This window comes from Heterodontus francisci, chromosome 19 (genome assembly GCF_036365525.1).
Source record: "Heterodontus francisci isolate sHetFra1 chromosome 19, sHetFra1.hap1, whole genome shotgun sequence".
In the NCBI taxonomy this organism is placed as follows: domain Eukaryota; kingdom Metazoa; phylum Chordata; class Chondrichthyes; order Heterodontiformes; family Heterodontidae; genus Heterodontus; species Heterodontus francisci.
In genome coordinates, this window is record NC_090389.1 from 5,151,245 (window position 1) to 5,172,219 (window position 20,975).

The 20,975-nt window shown below is 44.4% G+C and overlaps 1 protein-coding gene across 7 annotated transcripts in view; it reads left to right on the top strand.

Moving 5' to 3' along the window:
- Window positions 1-20,975, top strand: part of LOC137379937 (transmembrane and coiled-coil domains protein 1-like) — a 164,976-nt gene that overhangs the window by 84,879 nt on the left and 59,122 nt on the right. The window contains exon 1 of one of the 7 annotated variants that reach the window (XM_068051329.1): window positions 20,176-20,232. The exons of 5 other annotated variants lie outside the window; for them this stretch is intronic. In XM_068051329.1, the coding sequence (XP_067907430.1) occupies window positions 20,194-20,232 (39 nt within the window). In that variant the 5' untranslated portion in view covers window positions 20,176-20,193. Of the gene's footprint in view, window positions 1-20,175; window positions 20,233-20,975 lie in introns of those variants that run through there. One more of the 7 variants, XM_068051333.1, reaches the window with a different exon arrangement.

Sequence of the window (20,975 nt, forward strand, 5' to 3'; positions counted from 1 at the left end):
AAATGGAATGAATCTAGATCGCTGACAGTCTACAGTGCAAATGGAGTGTATCCAGATCGCTGACAGTCTGCAGTGTAAATGGAGTAAATCCAGATCGCTGACAGTCTGCAGTGTAAATGGAGTGAATCCAGATCACAATCTGCAGTGTAAATGGGGTGAATCCAGATCACTGACAGTCTGCAGTTTAAATGGAGTGAATCCGATCAGTGACAGTCTGCAGTGTAAATGGAGTGAATCCAGATCACAATCTGCAGTGTAAATGGAGTGAATCCAGATCACAATCTGCAGTGTAAATGGAATGAATCTAGAACGCTGACAGTCGACAGTGTAAATGGAGTGTATCCAGATCGCTGACAGTCTGCAGTGTAAATGGAGTGAATCCAGATCACAATCTGCAGTGTAAATGGAGTGAATCCAGATCACTGACACAATCTGCAGTGTAAATGGAGTGAATCCAGATCACAATCTGCAGTGTAAATGGAGTGAATCCAGATCACTGACAGTCTGCAGTTTAAATGGAGTGAATCCAGATCAGTGACAGTCTGCTGTATAAATGGAGTGAATCCAGATGACAGACACAATCTGCAGTGTAAATGGAGTGAATCCAGATCACTGACAGTCTGCAGTGTAAATGGAGTGAATCCAGATCACTGACAGTCTGCAGTGTAAATGAAGTCTATCCGATCAGTGACAGTCTGCAGTGTAAATGGAGTGAATCCAGATCACAATCAGCGGTGTAAATGGAGTGAATCCAGATCACTGACAGTCTGCAGTGTAAATTGGGTGAATCCAGATCACTGACAGTCTGCAGTGTAAATTGGGTGAATCCATTTCACAGACACAATCTGCAGTGTGAATGGAGTGAATCCAGATCGCTGACTGTCTGCAGTGTGAATAGAGTGAATCCAGATCACTGACACTCTGCTGTATAAATGGAGTGAATCCAGATCACAGACACAATCTGCAGTGTAAATGGAGTGAATCCAGATCGCAATCTGCAGTGTAAATAGAGTGAATCCAGATCACTGACAATCTGCAGTATAAATGGGGTGAATCCAGATCACAGACACAATCTGCAGTGTAAATGGAGTGAATCCAGATCGCTGACTGTCTGCAGTGTGAATAGAGTGAATCCAGATCACTGACACTCTGCTGTATAAATGGAGTGAATCCAGATCACAGACACAATCTGCAGTGTAAATGGAGTGAATCCAGATCACTGACAGTCTGCTGTATAAATGGAGTGAATCCAGATCACAGACACAATCTGCAGTGTAAATGGAGTGAATCCAGATCACTGACAGTCTGCAGTGTAAATGAAGTGAATCCGATCAGTCACAGTCTGCAGTGTAAATGGAGTGAATCCAGATCGCTGTCAGTCTGCAGTGGAAATGGAGTGAATCCAGATCAGTGACAGTCTGCAGTGTAAATGGAGTGAATTCAGATGACAATCTGCAGTGTAAATGGGGTAAATCCAGATCACTGACACAATCTGCAGTGTAAATGGAGTGAATCCAGATCACTGACAGTCTGCAGTGTAAATGAAGTGAATCCGATCAGTGACAGTCTGCAGTGTAAATGGAGTGTATCCAGATCACAATCTGCAGTGTAAATGGAGTGAATCCGATCAGTGACAGTCTGCAGTGTAAATGGAGTGAATCCAGATCACTGACAATCTGCAGTGTAAGTGGGGTGAATTCAGATCATAATCTGCAGTGTAAATGGAGTGAATCCAGATCACTGACAATCTGCAGTGTAAATGGGGTGAATCCAGATCACAATCTGCGGTGTAAATGGGGTGAATCCAGATCACTGACAGTCTGCAGTGCAAATGGAGTGAATCCAGATCGCTGACAATCTGCAGTGTAAATGGGGTGAATTCAGATCACAGTCTACTGTGTAAATGGGGTGAATCCAGATCACTGACACAATCTGCAGTGTAAATGGGGTGAATCCAGATCACTGACACAATCTGCAGTGTAAGTGGGTTGAATCCAGATCACAATCTGCGGTGTAAATGGAGTGAATCCAGATCACTGACAATCTGCAGTGTAAATGGGGTGAATCCAGATCGCAATCTGCAGTTTAAATGGAGTAAATCCAGATCAGTGACAGTCTGCAGTGTAATTGGAGTGAATCCAGATCGTTGATAATCTGCAGTGTAAATGGAGTGAATCCAGATCGCTGACAGTCTGCAGTGTAAATGGAGTGAATCCAGATCACAATCTGCAGTGTAAATGGAGTGAATCCAGATCGCTGACAGTCTGCAGTGTAAATGGAGTGAATCCAGATCGCTGACAGTCTGCAGTGTGAATGGAGTGATTCTAGATCGCTGACAGTCTGCAGTGTAAATGGAGTAAATCCAGATCGCTGACAGACTGCAGTGTAAATGGAGTGAATCCAGATCGCTGACAGTCTGTAGTGTAAATGGAGTGAATCCGAACAGTGACAGTCTGCAGTGTAAATGGAGTGAATCCAGATCACTGACAGTCTGCAGTTTAAATGGAGTGAATCCGAACAGTGACAGTCTGCAGTGTAAATGGAGTGAATCCAGATCACAATCTGCAGTGGAAATGGGGTGAATCCAGATCACTGACAGTCTGCAGTTTAAATGGAGTGAATCCGAACAGTGACAGTCTGCAGTGTAAATGGAGTGAATCCGATCAGTGACTGTCTGCAGTGTAAATGGAGTGAATCCAGATCACAATCTGCGGTGTAAATGGAGTGAATCCAGATCACAATCTGCAGTGTAAATGGAGTGAATCCAGATCACTGACAATCTGTAGTGTAAATGGGGTGAATCTAGATCACTGACACTATCTGCAGTGTAAATGGAGTGATTCCAGATCGCAATCTGCAGTGTAATTGGAGTGAATCCGATCAGTGACAGTCTGCAGTGTAAATGGAGTAAATCCAGATCGCTGACAGTCTGCAGTTTAAATGGAGTGAATCCAGATCACAATCTGCAGTATAAATGGAGTGAATCCAGATCACAATCTGCAGTGTGAATGGAGTGATTCTAGATCGCTGACAGTCTGCAGTGTAAATGGAGTGAATCCAGATCACAATCTGCAGTGTAAATGGAGTGAATCCAGATCACAATCTGCAGTGTAAATGGGGTGAATCCAGATCACTGACAGTCTGCAGTTTAAATGGAGTGAATCCGAACAGTGACAGTCTGCAGTGTAAATGGAGTGAATCCAGATCACAATCTGCAGTGGAAATGGGGTGAATCCAGATCACTGACAGTCTGCAGTTTAAATGGAGTGAATCCAAATCAGTGACAGTCTGCTGTATAAATGGGGTGAATCCAGATCACAATCTGCAGTGTAAATGGAGTGAATCCAGATCACTGACAATCTGTAGTGTAAATGGGGTGATTCCAGATTGCAATCTGCAGTGTAAATGGAGTGAATCCAGATCGCTGACAGTCTGCAGTTTAAATGGAGTGAATCCGATCAGTGACAGTCTGCAGTGTAAATGGAGTGAATCCAGATCACAATCTGAAGTGTAAATGGAATGAATCTAGATCGCTGACAGTCTACAGTGCAAATGGAGTGTATCCAGATCGCTGACAGTCTGCAGTGTAAATGGAGTAAATCCAGATCGCTGACAGTCTGCAGTGTAAATGGAGTGAATCCAGATCACAATCTGCAGTGTAAATGGGGTGAATCCAGATCACTGACAGTGTGCAGTTTAAATGGAGTGAATCTGATCAGTGACAGTCTGCAGTGTAAATGGAGTGAATCCAGATCACAATCTGCAGTGTAAATGGAGTGAATCCAGATCACAATCTGCAGTGTAAATGGAATGAATCTAGAACGCTGACAGTCGACAGTGTAAATGGAGTGTATCCAGATCGCTGACAGTCTGCAGTGTAAATGGAGTGAATCCAGATCACAATCTGCAGTGTAAATGGAGTGAATCCAGATCACTGACACAATCTGCAGTGTAAATGGAGTGAATCCAGATCACAATCTGCAGTGTAAATGGAGTGAATCCAGATCACTGACAGTCTGCAGTTTAAATGGAGTGAATCCAGATCAGTGACAGTCTGCTGTATAAATGGAGTGAATCCAGATGACAGACACAATCTGCAGTGTAAATGGAGTGAATCCAGATCACTGACAGTCTGCAGTGTAAATGGAGTGAATCCAGATCACTGACAGTCTGCAGTGTAAATGAAGTCTATCCGATCAGTGACAGTCTGCAGTGTAAATGGAGTGAATCCAGATCACAATCAGCGGTGTAAATGGAGTGAATCCAGATCACTGACAGTCTGCAGTGTAAATTGGGTGAATCCAGATCACTGACAGTCTGCAGTGTAAATTGGGTGAATCCATTTCACAGACACAATCTGCAGTGTGAATGGAGTGAATCCAGATCGCTGACTGTCTGCAGTGTGAATAGAGTGAATCCAGATCACTGACACTCTGCTGTATAAATGGAGTGAATCCAGATCACAGACACAATCTGCAGTGTAAATGGAGTGAATCCAGATCGCAATCTGCAGTGTAAATAGAGTGAATCCAGATCACTGACAATCTGCAGTATAAATGGGGTGAATCCAGATCACAGACACAATCTGCAGTGTAAATGGAGTGAATCCAGATCGCTGACTGTCTGCAGTGTGAATAGAGTGAATCCAGATCACTGACACTCTGCTGTATAAATGGAGTGAATCCAGATCACAGACACAATCTGCAGTGTAAATGGAGTGAATCCAGATCACTGACAGTCTGCTGTATAAATGGAGTGAATCCAGATCACAGACACAATCTGCAGTGTAAATGGAGTGAATCCAGATCACTGACAGTCTGCAGTGTAAATGAAGTGAATCCGATCAGTCACAGTCTGCAGTGTAAATGGAGTGAATCCAGATCGCTGTCAGTCTGCAGTGGAAATGGAGTGAATCCAGATCAGTGACAGTCTGCAGTGTAAATGGAGTGAATTCAGATGACAATCTGCAGTGTAAATGGGGTAAATCCAGATCACTGACACAATCTGCAGTGTAAATGGAGTGAATCCAGATCACTGACAGTCTGCAGTGTAAATGAAGTGAATCCGATCAGTGACAGTCTGCAGTGTAAATGGAGTGTATCCAGATCACAATCTGCAGTGTAAATGGAGTGAATCCGATCAGTGACAGTCTGCAGTGTAAATGGAGTGAATCCAGATCACTGACAATCTGCAGTGTAAGTGGGGTGAATTCAGATCATAATCTGCAGTGTAAATGGAGTGAATCCAGATCACTGACAATCTGCAGTGTAAATGGGGTGAATCCAGATCACAATCTGCGGTGTAAATGGGGTGAATCCAGATCACTGACAGTCTGCAGTGCAAATGGAGTGAATCCAGATCGCTGACAATCTGCAGTGTAAATGGGGTGAATTCAGATCACAGTCTACTGTGTAAATGGGGTGAATCCAGATCACTGACACAATCTGCAGTGTAAATGGGGTGAATCCAGATCACTGACACAATCTGCAGTGTAAGTGGGTTGAATCCAGATCACAATCTGCGGTGTAAATGGAGTGAATCCAGATCACTGACAATCTGCAGTGTAAATGGGGTGAATCCAGATCGCAATCTGCAGTTTAAATGGAGTAAATCCAGATCAGTGACAGTCTGCAGTGTAATTGGAGTGAATCCAGATCGTTGATAATCTGCAGTGTAAATGGAGTGAATCCAGATCGCTGACAGTCTGCAGTGTAAATGGAGTGAATCCAGATCACAATCTGCAGTGTAAATGGAGTGAATCCAGATCGCTGACAGTCTGCAGTGTAAATGGAGTGAATCCAGATCGCTGACAGTCTGCAGTGTGAATGGAGTGATTCTAGATCGCTGACAGTCTGCAGTGTAAATGGAGTAAATCCAGATCGCTGACAGACTGCAGTGTAAATGGAGTGAATCCAGATCGCTGACAGTCTGTAGTGTAAATGGAGTGAATCCGAACAGTGACAGTCTGCAGTGTAAATGGAGTGAATCCAGATCACTGACAGTCTGCAGTTTAAATGGAGTGAATCCGAACAGTGACAGTCTGCAGTGTAAATGGAGTGAATCCAGATCACAATCTGCAGTGGAAATGGGGTGAATCCAGATCACTGACAGTCTGCAGTTTAAATGGAGTGAATCCGAACAGTGACAGTCTGCAGTGTAAATGGAGTGAATCCGATCAGTGACTGTCTGCAGTGTAAATGGAGTGAATCCAGATCACAATCTGCGGTGTAAATGGAGTGAATCCAGATCACAATCTGCAGTGTAAATGGAGTGAATCCAGATCACTGACAATCTGTAGTGTAAATGGGGTGAATCTAGATCACTGACACTATCTGCAGTGTAAATGGAGTGATTCCAGATCGCAATCTGCAGTGTAATTGGAGTGAATCCGATCAGTGACAGTCTGCAGTGTAAATGGAGTAAATCCAGATCGCTGACAGTCTGCAGTGTAAATGGAGTGAATCCAGATCACAATCTGCAGTGTAAATGGGGTGAATCCAGATCACTGACAGTCTGCAGTTTAAATGGAGTGAATCCGATCAGTGACAGTCTGCAGTGTAAATGGAGTGAATCCAGATCACAATCTGCAGTGTAAATGGAGTGAATCCAGATCACAATCTGCAGTGTAAATGGAATGAATCTAGATCGCTGACAGTCGACAGTGTAAATGGAGTGTATCCAGATCGCTGACAGTCTGCAGTGTAAATGGAGTGAATCCAGATCACAATCTGCAGTGTAAATGGAGTGAATCCAGATCACAATCTGCAGTGAAAATGGAGTGAATCCAGATCACAATCTGCAGTGTAAATGGAGTGAATCCAGATCACTGACACAATCTGCAGTGTAAATGGGGTGAATCCAGATCACTGACACAATCTGCAGTGTAAATGGGGTGAATCCAGATCACTGACACAATCTGCAGTGTAAATGGAGTGAATCCAGATCACAATCTGCAGTGTAAATGGAGTGAATCCAGATCACTGACAGTCTGCAGTTTAAATGGAGTGAATCCAGATCAGTGACAGTCTGCTGTATAAATGGAGTGAATCCAGATGACAGACACAATCTGCAGTGTAAATGGAGTGAATCCAGATCACTGACAGTCTGCAGTGGAAATGGAGTGAATCCAGATCACTGACAGTCTGCAGTGTAAATGAAGTCTATCCGATCAGTGACAGTCTGCAGTGTAAATGGAGTGAATCCAGATCACAATCAGCGGTGTAAATGGAGTGAATCCAGGTCACTGACAATCTGCAATGTAAATGAGGTGAATCCAGATCACTGACAGTCTGCAGTGTAAATTGGGTGAATCCATTTCACAGACACAATCTGCAGTGTAAATGGAGTGAATCCAGATCGCTGACTGTCTGCAGTGTGAATAGAGTGAATCCAGATCACTGACACTCTGCTGTATAAATGGAGTGAATCCAGATCACAGACACAATCTGCAGTGTAAATGGAGTGAATCCAGATCGCAATCTGCAGTGTAAATAGAGTGAATCCAGATCACTGACAATCTGCAGTATAAATGGGGTGAATCCAGATCACAGACACTCTGCTGTATAAATGGAGTGAATCCAGATCACAGACACAATCTGCAGTGTAAATGGAGTGAATCCAGATCGCAATCTGCAGTGTAAATAGAGTGAATCCAGATCACTGACAATCTGCAGTATAAATGGGGTGAATCCAGATCACAGACACAATCTGCAGTGTAAATGGAGTGAATCCAGATCGCTGACTGTCTGCAGTGTGAATAGAGTGAATCCAGATCACTGACACTCTGCTGTATAAATGGAGTGAATCCAGATCACAGACACAATCTGCAGTGTAAATGGAGTGAATCCAGATCACTGACAGTCTGCAGTGTGAATGGAGTGAATCCAGATCACTGACAGTCTGCTGTATAAATGGAGTGAATCCAGATCACAGACACAATCTGCAGTGTAAATGGAGTGAATCCAGATCACTGACAGTCTGCAGTGTAAATGAAGTGAATCCGATCAGTCACAGTCTGCAGTGTAAATGGAGTGAATCCAGATCGCTGTCAGTCTGCAGTGGAAATGGAGTGAATCCAGATCAGTGACAGTCTGCAGTGTAAATGGAGTGAATTCAGATGACAATCTGCAGTGTAAATGGGGTAAATCCAGATCACTGACACAATCTGCAGTGTAAATGGGGTGAATCCAGATCACTGACACAATCTGCAGTGTAAATGGAGTGAATCCAGATCACTGACAGTCTGCAGTGTAAATGAAGTGAATCCGATCAGTGACAGTCTGCAGTGTAAATGGAGTGAATCCAGAACACTGACAATCTGCAGTGTAAGTGGGGTGAATTCAGATCACAATCTACAGTGTAAATGGGGTGAATCCAGATCACTGACACAATCTGCAGTGTAAATGGGTTGAATCCAGATCACAATCTGCAGTGTAAATGGGGTGAATCCAGATCACTGACACAATCTGCAGTGTAAGTGGGTTGAATCCAGATCACAATCTGCGGTGTAAATGGAGTGAATCCAGATCACTGACAATCTGCAGTGTAAATGGGGTGAATCCAGATCGCAATCTGCAGTTTAAATGGAGTAAATCCAGATCACTGACAGTCTGCAGTGTAATTGGAGTGAATCCAGATCGTTGATAATCTGCAGTGTAAATGGAGTGAATCCAGATCGCTGACAGTCTGCAGTGTAAATGGAGTGAATCCAGATCACAATCTGCAGTGTAAATGGAGTGAATCCAAATCACTGACAGTCTGCAGTTTAAATGGAATGAATCCAGATCACAGCCACAATCTGCAGTGTAAATGGAGTGTATCCAGATCGCTGACAGTCTGCAGTGTAAATGGAGTGAGTCAAGATCACACTGCAGTGTAAATGGGGTGAATCCAGATCACTGACACAATCTGCAGTGTAAATGGGGTGAATCCAGATCACTGACACAATCTGCAGTGTAAATGGAGTGAATCCAGATCGCTGACTGTCTGCAGTGTGAATGGAGTGAATCCAGATCACTGACAGTCTGCTGTATAAATGGAGTGAATCCAGATGACAGTCACAATCTGCAGTGTAAATGGAGTGAATCCAGATCATTGACAGTCTGCAGTGTAAATGGAGTGAATCCAGATCACTGACAGTCTGCAGTGTAAATGAAGTGAATCCGATCAGTGACGGTCTGCAGTGTAAATGGAGTGAATCCAGATCACAATCTGCGGTGTAAATGGAGTGAATCCAGATCACTGACAATCTGCAGTGTAAAAGGGGTGAATCCAGATCACTGACAGTCTGTAGTGTAAATGGGGTGAATCCAGATCACTGACACAATCTGCAGTGTAAATGGAGTGAATCCAGATCGCAATCTGCAGTGTAAATGGAGTGAATCCAGATCACTGACAGTCTGCAGTTTAAATGGAGTGAATCCGATCAGTGACAGTCTGCAGTGTAAATGGAGTGAATCCAGATCACAATCTGAAGTGTAAATGGAATGAATCTAGATCGCTGACAGTCTACAGTGCAAATGGAGTGTATCCAGATCGCTGACAGTCTGCAGTGTAAATGGAGTAAATCCAGATCGCTGACAGTCTGCAGTGTAAATGGAGTGAATCCAGATCACAATCTGCAGTGTAAATGGGGTGAATCCAGATCACTGACAGTCTGCAGTTTAAATGGAGTGAATCCGATCAGTGACAGTCTGCAGTGTAAATGGAGTGAATCCAGATCACAATCTGCAGTGTAAATGGAGTGAATCCAGATCACAATCTGCAGTGTAAATGGAATGAATCTAGAACGCTGACAGTCGACAGTGTAAATGGAGTGTATCCAGATCGCTGACAGTCTGCAGTGTAAATGGAGTGAATCCAGATCACAATCTGCAGTGTAAATGGGGTGAATCCAGATCACTGACAGTCTGCAGTTTAAATGGAGTGAATCCGATCAGTGACAGTCTGCAGTGTAAATGGAGTGAATCCAGATCACAATCTGCAGTGTAAATGGAGTGAATCCAGATCACAATCTGCAGTGTAAATGGAGTGTATCCAGATCGCTGACAGTCTGCAGTGTAAATGGAGTGAATCCAGATCACAATCTGCAGTGTAAATGGAGTGAATCCAGATCACAATCTGCAGTGTAAATGGAGTGAATCCAGATCACTGACACAATCTGCAGTGTAAATGGGGTGAATCCAGATCACTGACACAATCTGCAGTGTAAATGGGGTGAATCCAGATCACTGACACAATCTGCAGTGTAAATGGAGTGAATCCAGATCACAATCTGCAGTGTAAATGGAGTGAATCCAGATCACTGACAGTCTGCAGTTTAAATGGAGTGAATCCAGATCAGTGACAGTCTGCTGTATAAATGGAGTGAATCCAGATGACAGACACAATCTGCAGTGTAAATGGAGTGAATCCAGATCACTGACAGTCTGCAGTGTAAATGGAGTGAATCCAGATCACTGACAGTCTGCAGTGTAAATGAAGTCTATCCGATCAGTGACAGTCTGCAGTGTAAATGGAGTGAATCCAGATCACAATCTGCGGTGTAAATGGGGTGAATCCAGATCACTGACAGTCTGCAGTGTAAATTGGGTGAATCCATTTCTCAGACACAATCTGCAGTGTAAATGGAGTGAATCCAGATCGCTGACTGTCTGCAGTGTGAATAGAGTGAATCCAGATCACTGACACTCTGCTGTATAAATGGAGTGAATCCAGATCACAGACACAATCTGCAGTGTAAATGGAGTGAATCCAGATCGCAATCTGCAGTGTAAATAGAGTGAATCCAGATCACTGACAATCTGCAGTATAAATGGAGTGAATCCAGATCACAGACACAATCTGCAGTGTAAATGGAGTGAATCCAGATCGCTGACTGTCTGCAGTGTGAATAGAGTGAATCCAGATCACTGACACTCTGCTGTATAAATGGAGTGAATCCAGATCACAGACACAATCTGCAGTGTAAATGGAGTGAATCCAGATCACTGACAATCTGCAGTATAAATGGAGTGAATCCAGATCACAGACACAATCTGCAGTGTAAATGGAGTGAATCCAGATCGCTGACTGTCTGCAGTGTGAATAGAGTGAATCCAGATCACTGACACTCTGCTGTATAAATGGAGTGAATCCAGATCACAGACACAATCTGCAGTGTAAATGGAGTGAATCCAGATCACTGACAGTCTGCTGTATAAATGGAGTGAATCCAGATCACAGACACAATCTGCAGTGTAAATGGAGTGAATCCAGATCACTGACAGTCTGCAGTGTAAATGAAGTGAATCCGATCAGTCACAGTCTGCAGTGTAAATGGAGTGAATCCAGATCGCTGTCAGTCTGCAGTGGAAATGGAGTGAATCCAGATCAGTGACAGTCTGCAGTGTAAATGGAGTGAATTCAGATGACAATCTGCAGTGTAAATGGGGTGAATCCAGATCACTGACACAATCTGCAGTGTAAATGGAGTGAATCCAGATCACTGACAGTCTGCAGTGTAAATGAAATGAATCCGATCAGTGACAGTCTGCAGTGTAAATGGAGTGTATCCAGATCACAATCTGCAGTGTAAATGGAGTGAATCCGATCAGTGACAGTCTGCAGTGTAAATGGAGTGAATCCAGATCACTGACAATCTGCAGTGTAAGTGGGGTGAATTCAGATCACAATCTGCAGTGTAAATGGAGTGAATCCAGATCACAATCTGCAGTGTAAATGGAGTGAATCCAGATCGCTGACTGTCTGCAGTGTGAATGGAGTGAATCCAGATCACTGACAGTCTGCAGTGTAAATGGAGTGAATCCAGATCACTGACAGTCTGCAGTGTAAATGAAGTGAATCCGATCAGTGACGGTCTGCAGTGTAAATGGAGTGAATCCAGATCACAATCTGCGGTGTAAATGGAGTGAATCCAGATCACTGACAATCTGCAGTGTAAAAGGGGTGAATCCAGATCACTGACAGTCTGTAGTGTAAATGGGGTGAATCCAGATCACTGACACAATCTGCAGTGTAAATGGAGTGAATCCAGATCGCAATCTGCAGTGTAAATGGAGTGAATCCAGATCACTGACAGTCTGCAGTTTAAATGGAGTGAATCCGATCAGTGACAGTCTGCAGTGTAAATGGAGTGAATCCAGATCACAATCTGAAGTGTAAATGGAATGAATCTAGATCGCTGACAGTCTACAGTGCAAATGGAGTGTATCCCGATCGCTGACAGTCTGCAGTGTAAATGGAGTAAATCCAGATCGCTGACAGTCTGCAGTGTAAATGGAGTGAATCCAGATCACAATCTGCAGTGTAAATGGGGTGAATCCAGATCACTGACAGTCTGCAGTTTAAATGGAGTGAATCCGATCAGTGACAGTCTGCAGTGTAAATGGAGTGAATCCAGATCACTGACAATCTGCAGTGTAAGTGGGGTGAATTCAGATCACAATCTGCAGTGTAAATGGAGTGAATCCAGATCACAATCTGCAGTGTAAATGGAGTGAATCCAGATCGCTGACTGTCTGCAGTGTAAATGGAGTGAATCCAGATCACTGACAGTCTGCAGTGTAAATGGAGTGAATCCAGATCACTGACAGTCTGCAGTGTAAATGAAGTGAATCCGATCAGTGACGGTCTGCAGTGTAAATGGAGTGAATCCAGATCACAATCTGCGGTGTAAATGGAGTGAATCCAGATCACTGACAATCTGCAGTGTAAAAGGGGTGAATCCAGATCACTGACAGTCTGTAGTGTAAATGGGGTGAATCCAGATCACTGACACAATCTGCAGTGTAAATGGAGTGAATCCAGATCGCAATCTGCAGTGTAAATGGAGTGAATCCAGATCACTGACAGTCTGCAGTTTAAATGGAGTGAATCCGATCAGTGACAGTCTGCAGTGTAAATGGAGTGAATCCAGATCACAATCTGAAGTGTAAATGGAATGAATCTAGATCGCTGACAGTCTACAGTGCAAATGGAGTGTATCCAGATCGCTGACAGTCTGCAGTGTAAATGGAGTAAATCCAGATCGCTGACAGTCTGCAGTGTAAATGGAGTGAATCCAGATCACAATCTGCAGTGTAAATGGGGTGAATCCAGATCACTGACAGTCTGCAGTTTAAATGGAGTGAATCCGATCAGTGACAGTCTGCAGTGTAAATGGAGTGAATCCAGATCACAATCTGCAGTGTAAATGGAGTGAATCCAGATCACAATCTGCAGTGTAAATGGAATGAATCTAGAACGCTGACAGTCGACAGTGTAAATGGAGTGTATCCAGATCGCTGACAGTCTGCAGTGTAAATGGAGTGAATCCAGATCACAATCTGCAGTGTAAATGGGGTGAATCCAGATCACTGACAGTCTGCAGTTTAAATGGAGTGAATCCGATCAGTGACAGTCTGCAGTGTAAATGGAGTGAATCCAGATCACAATCTGCAGTGTAAATGGAGTGAATCCAGATCACAATCTGCAGTGTAAATGGAGTGTATCCAGATCGCTGACAGTCTGCAGTGTAAATGGAGTGAATCCAGATCACAATCTGCAGTGTAAATGGAGTGAATCCAGATCACAATCTGCAGTGTAAATGGAGTGAATCCAGATCACAATCTGCAGTGTAAATGGAGTGAACCCAGATCACTGACACAATCTGCAGTGTAAATGGGGTGAATCCAGATCACTGACACAATCTGCAGTGTAAATGGGGTGAATCCAGATCACTGACACAATCTGCAGTGTAAATGGAGTGAATCCAGATCACAATCTGCAGTGTAAATGGAGTGAATCCAGATCACTGACAGTCTGCAGTTTAAATGGAGTGAATCCAGATCAGTGACAGTCTGCTGTATAAATGGAGTGAATCCAGATGACAGACACAATCTGCAGTGTAAATGGAGTGAATCCAGATCACTGACAGTCTGCAGTGTAAATGGAGTGAATCCAGATCACTGACAGTCTGCAGTGTAAATGAAGTCTATCCGATCAGTGACAGTCTGCAGTGTAAATGGAGTGAATCTAGATCACAATCTGCGGTGTAAATGGGGTGAATCCAGATCACTGACAGTCTGCAGTGTAAATTGGGTGAATCCATTTCACAGACACAATCTGCAGTGTAAATGGAGTGAATCCAGATCGCTGACTGTCTGCAGTGTGAATAGAGTGAATCCAGATCACTGACACTCTGCTGTATAAATGGAGTGAATCCAGATCACAGACACAATCTGCAGTGTAAATGGAGTGAATCCAGATTGCAATCTGCAGTGTAAATAGAGTGAATCCAGATCACTGACAATCTGCAGTATAAATGGAGTGAATCCAGATCACAGACACAATCTGCAGTGTAAATGGAGTGAATCCAGATCGCTGACTGTCTGCAGTGTGAATAGAGTGAATCCAGATCACTGACACTCTGCTGTATAAATGGAGTGAATCCAGATCACAGACACAATCTGCAGTGTAAATGGAGTGAATCCAGATCACTGACAATCTGCAGTATAAATGGGGTGAATCCAGATCACAGACACAATCTGCAGTGTAAATGGAGTGAATCCAGATCGCTGACTGTCTGCAGTGTGAATAGAGTGAATCCAGATCACTGACACTCTGCTGTATAAATGGAGTGAATCCAGATCACAGACACAATCTGCAGTGTAAATGGAGTGAATCCAGATCACTGACAGTCTGCTGTATAAATGGAGTGAATCCAGATCACAGACACAATCTGCAGTGTAAATGGAGTGAATCCAGATCACTGACAGTCTGCAGTGTAAATGAAGTGAATCCGATCAGTCACAGTCTGCAGTGTAAATGGAGTGAATCCAGATCGCTGTCAGTCTGCAGTGGAAATGGAGTGAATCCAGATCAGTGACAGTCTGCAGTGTAAATGGAGTGAATTCAGATGACAATCTGCAGTGTAAATGGGGTGAATCCAGATCACTGACACAATCTGCAGTGTAAATGGAGTGAATCCAGATCACTGACAGTCTGCAGTGTAAATGAAGTGAATCCGATCAGTGACAGTCTGCAGTGTAAATGGAGTGTATCCAGATCACAATCTGCAGTGTAAATGGAGTGAATCCGATCAGTGACAGTCTGCAGTGTAAATGGAGTGAATCCAGATCACTGACAATCTGCAGTGTAAGTGGGGTGAATTCAGATCACAATCTGCAGTGTAAATGGAGTGAATCCAGATCACTGACAGTCTGCAGTGCAAATGGAGTGAATCCAGATCGCTGACAATCTGCAGTGTAAATGGGGTGAATTCAGATCACAATCTGCAGTGTAAATGGGGTGAATCCAGATCACTGACAGTCTGCAGTGCAAATGGAGTGAATCCAGATCGCTGACAATCTACAGTGTAAATGGGGTGAATCCAGATCACTGACACAATCTGCAGTGGAAATGGGGTGAATCCAGATCACTGACACAATCTGCAGTGTAAGTGGGTTGAATCCAGATCACAATCTGCGGTGTAAATGGAGTGAATCCAGATCACTGACACAATCTGCAGTGTAAGTGGGTTGAATCCAGATCACAATCTGCGGTGTAAATGGGGTGAATCCAGATCGCAATCTGCAGTTTAAATGGAGTAAATCCAGATCAGTGACAGTCTGCAGTGTAATTGGAGTGAATCCAGATCGTTGATAATCTGCAGTGTAAATGGAGTGAATCCAGATCGCTGACAGTCTGCAGTGTAAATGGAGTGAATCCAGATCACAATCTGCAGTGTAAATGGAGTGAATCCAAATCACTGACAGTCTGCAGTTTAAATGGAATGAATCCAGATCACAGCCACAATCTGCAGTGTAAATGGAGTGTATCCAGATCGCTGACAGTCTGCAGTGTAAATGGAGTGAGTCAAGATCACAATCTGCAGTGTAAATGGGGTGAATCCAGATCACAATCTGCAGTGTAAATGGAGTGAATCCAGATCGCTGACTGTCTGCAGTGTGAATGGAGTGAATCCAGATCACTGACAGTCTGCAGTGTAAATGAAGTGAATCCGATCAGTGACGGTCTGCAGTGTAAATGGCGTGAATCCAGATCACTGACAATCTGCAGTGTAAATGGGGTGAATCCAGATCACTGACAATCTCTAGTGTGAATGGGGTGAATTTAGATCGCAATCTGCAGTGTAAATGGAGTGAATCCAGATCACTGACAGTCTGCAGTTTAAATGGAGTGAATCCAGATCAGTGACAGTCTGCAGTGTAAATGGAGTGAATCCAGATCACAATCTGCGGTGTAAATGGGGTGAATCCAGATCACTGACAGTCTGCAGTTTAAATGGAGTGAATCCGATCAGTGATAGTCTGCAGTGTAAATGGAGTGAATCCAGATCACAATCTGCAGTGTAAATGGAGTGAATCCAGATCACAATCTGAAGTGTAAATGGAATGAATCTAGATCGCTGACAGTCTACAGTGTAAATGGAGTAAATCCAGATCGCTGACAGTCTGCAGTGTAAATGGAGTGAATCCAGATCACAATCTGCAGTGCAAATGGGGTGAATCCAGATCACTGACACAATCTGTAGTGTAAATGGGGTGAATCCAGATCGCAATCTGCTGTGTAAATGGAGTGAATCCAGATCACTGACAGTCTGCAGTGTAAATGGAGTAAATCCAGATCGCTGACAGTCTGCAGTGTAAATGGAGTAAATCCAGATCGCTGACAGTTTGCAGTGTAAATGGAGTGAATCCAGATCACAATCTGCAGTGTAAATGGGGTGAATCCAGATCACTGACACAATCTGCCGTGTAAATGGAGTGAATCCAGATCACAATCTGCAGTGTAAATGGAGTGAATCCAGATCAATGACAGTCTGCAGTTTAAATGGAGTGAATCCAGATCACTGACAGTCTGCTGTATAAATGGAGTGAATCCAGATCACAGACACAATCTGCAGTGTAAATGGAGTGAATCCAGATCGCTGACTGTCTGCAGTGTGAATGGAGTGAATCCAGATCACTGACAGTCTGCTGTATAAATGGAGTGAATCCAGATCACAGACACAATCTGCAGTGTAAATGGAGTGAATCCAGATCACAATCAGCGGTGTAAATGGAGTGAATCCAGATCACTGACAATCTGTAGTGTAAATGGGGTGAATCCAGATCACTGACACAATCTGCAGTGTAAATGGAGTGAATCCAGATCGCCATCTGCAGTGTAAATGGAGTGAATCCAGATCACTGACAGTCTGCAGTTTAAATGGAGTGAATCCAGATCAGTGACTGTCTGCAGTGTAAATGGAGTGAATCCAGATCACTGACAGTCTGCAGTGTAAATGGAGTGAATCCAGATCACTGACAGTCTGCCGTGTAAATGGAGTGAATCCAGATCACTGACAGTCTGCCGTGTAAATCGAGTGAATCCAGATCACTGACAGTCTGCAGTGTAACTGGGATTGAATTTAGGTCACTGACCCAATCTGCAGTGTAAATGGAGTGAATCCAGATTGCTGATAGTCTGCCGTGTAAATGGAGTGAATCCAGATCACTGACAGTCTGCAGTGTAACTGGGATTGAATTTAGGTCACTGACCCAATCTGCAGTGTAAATGGAGTGAATCCAGATTGCTGATAGTCTGCAGTGTAAATGAGGTGATGGACAGACCTTGCAGTGAAACTGGGCTGTTCCTATCCTTCTTGCCTGGCGGGTGTTTTGTTTCTTTGTGGAGAGCTGTCGCTATTGAGTTTTACAGGGAATTTTTTATGTTCGTTCTTGGGATGTGGGATGTTGGCTCGGCCAGCATTTATCTGTAATTGCCTTTGAATTGAGTGGCTTGCTATACCATTTCAGAGGGCATTTAAGAGTCAACCACATTGCTGTGGGTCTGGAGTGTAGGCCAGACCAGGTAAGGATGGCAGATTTCCTTCCCTAAAGGACATTAGTGAACCAGATGGGTTTTTATAACAATTGACAATTGTTTCATGGTCACCATTAAAATAGCCTTTTAATTCCAGATTTATTAATTGAATTCAAATTTCGCCATCTGCTGCTGTGGGATTTGAAACCATGTCCTCCAAGCACTAGCCTGGGACTCTGGATTACTAGTCCATTGACGTGAGAGTGACTGCCCTTGACATCAAGGCAGCATCATTTGACCGAGTATGACCGAGGAGCCCTAGCAAAACTGAGGTCAATGGGAATCAGGGGGAAAACCCTCCACTGGCTGGAGTCATACCCAGTGCAAAGGAAGATGGCTGTGGTTGTTGGAGGTCAATCACCTGAGCTCCAGGACATCATTTCAGGAGTTCCTCAGGGTAGTGTCCTAGGCCCAATCATCTTCAGCTGCTTCATCAATGACCATCCTTCAACCATAAGGTCAGAAGTGGGGATGTTTGCTGATGATTGTACAATGTTCAGCACCATTAGTGACTCCTCAGATACTGAAGCAGTCTGTGTAGAAATGCAGCAAGAACTGGACAATATCCAGGCTTGGGCTGATAAGTGGCAAGTAACATTCGCGCCACACATGTACCAGGCAATGACCATCCCCAACAAGTGAGAATCTAACCATCTCCCCTTGACATTCAATGGCATTATCATTGCTGAATCCCCCACTATCAACATCCTAGGGGCTACCATTGACCAGAAACTGAACTGGATCAGCCATATAAATACCGTGGCTACAAGAGCAGGTCAGAGGCTAGGAATCCTGTGGCGAGTAACTCACCTCCTGACTCCCCAAAGCCTGTCCACCATCTACAAGGCACAAGTCAGGGGTGTGATGGAATACTCTCCACTTGCCTGGATGGGTGCAGCTCCACCAACAATCCAGAAGCTCGACACCATCCAGGACAAAGCAGCCCGCTTGATTGGCACACCATCCACAAACATTCACTCCCTCTACCAGCGACACACAGTGGCAGCACTGTGTACCATCTACAAGATGCACTGCAGCAATGCACCAAGGCTCCTCAGATAGCACGATCCAAACCCGCCACCTCTACCAACTAGAAGGACAAGGGCAGCAAATGCATGGAAACACCACCACCTCCAAGTTCCCCTCCAAGTCACACACCATCCTGACTTGGAACTATATCACCGTTCCTTCACTGTCACTGGGTCAAAATCCTGGAACTCCCTTCCTCACAGCACTGTGGATATACCTACCCCAAATGGACTGCAGCGGTTCAAGGCAGCAGCTCACCACCACCTTCTCAAGGGCAATTAGGGATGGGTAACAAATGCTGGCCTGGCCAGCGACGCCCACATCCCATGAATGAATAAAAAAAAATTACCTGTACGCCACTGCCTTTATTGAAAGATGGAGCAGGCTTGAGGGGCCCAATGGCCTACTCCTGCTCCTACTTCTTGTAATCTTATGATTACTATTTTTAAAGTAATGCACAACAGTGATTTTCAACATTTTCTATGTATTCTGCTAATACTAAAGCAGATTCTTTGTGAATACGAACAGTCCTAGGAATCTACCTCAAGGGTGGAGACCCCTCTGCCAAAATAGTGTTCTGATGCAGGGTGTCTGCTTCCAAGCATAAACCCAACTCTTCTACCAACACAACATTACCACATCCACCCCCCCCCCGCCCCCAAAACATTGGAACATAAATCCCACATCCCCAGTACTTCCTGTGGAACTGCCTACTGTCCAGTTAGTGCTGACGAGGTTCGTACTGCTGGCTCAGGACAATGCAGTGAGAGAGCTGCCGCCCCTGAGATTTAATTCAAAGTGGGCTGTGTTTATAATTGCATTTGGTTGGATTTTGCAAGGCGTGTCGCTCCAGCTCAACCAGCATTGTTTGAAGTGCAGCTGTTTTTAAATATCAGCTGTGCTGATGTGAGGGGGTTGGGCAGATTCTGCAGAGCCTCTGCTGATAGAGCAGAGCAGACCACATCCTACCCGCCTGAAGGAGAGTCTGGAGTTCAGCCATGCTAATATCGTCAGCTGGCTGCTGAGGCTTTGCTGACATAGTGGGGTTTCTGTCAGGACTCTGAATATACCGGTGTACTCGGCTGCAGTTAGCTTGGCTTAGGATGGTGCTGAAGGAAGCCTTGTTTCCCTGAGGAGCCATCTTTTAAGTGCAGGAGGGCTTGAAAGGGACAGGCTGCCTCTGGAAGTTAGTTCTTTGGATGTAGTGTGTGAATTGGTCTGTACCCTTGTTACTTGCTCACAGCTGGAGCTGAATTGGTTGGGTGAAGGCTCCAGCTTTGTTCTTGTTGGCTGACAATGGTGCAGCGTCTCAGTCTGAGGCGACAGTTCTCTAAGGTGGGTTTGTGAATCTTCATGTTGCGTCTTCCGACTGTGGACGCCGGTTGTAATCGTTTCTTTGGTGACATCTAAATCAGATCATTTATTTCAAACAGTATTGCTGACCTTTGAAGTTTGAAATGTTCTTGGGCTCTGCCCCACTCTGACTGAGAAGTGAGGAGGGGGCTTCTCAGCAACTTATAACAACTCCACAAATGCCTCCAATTTCCAGAACTTGTGTTTTTACATATTGGCGAAAGTTCCCTCTGTTTGTGCAGTTGTTTGTCTGTGGCAGAGTCGGAGAGTTTGTCTAAAATTACATCAGTGACCTTTTGCTTTTTGAAACTGATCTGCAGTCAGCTAGACCTGAAGAGTGATCCTGTTGGTTAAAGAAATGTTCTCTCCTTCCCTCCTCCCCTCCCCGCCCTGCTCCTCCCCTCCTCGCTCCTCCCTTCTCCTCTCCTCCCCCACTCCTTCCTTCCACTCCGCTGCTCCTTCCCCCCTACCCCTTCACTCCCCACCACTGCTCTTTCCCTCCCTCCCCTGTCATCCCACACCTGACAGCAATGTGTTTTGTTCTCCTTGTTCAGATGGTGGGAGCTGAACGCAGTGTGTATGCAGAAGGCTGTGGTCAGTGCTCTGAGTGACCGGGATCCAGCTGTGACAATCTCGTCCCAGCTCTTGGTCACTGTGTACTGGTTAGGATTGTCATTTTATGTTGTTGCTTAGAATAGAATAGACTGCATCGAAGGAGGTCATTT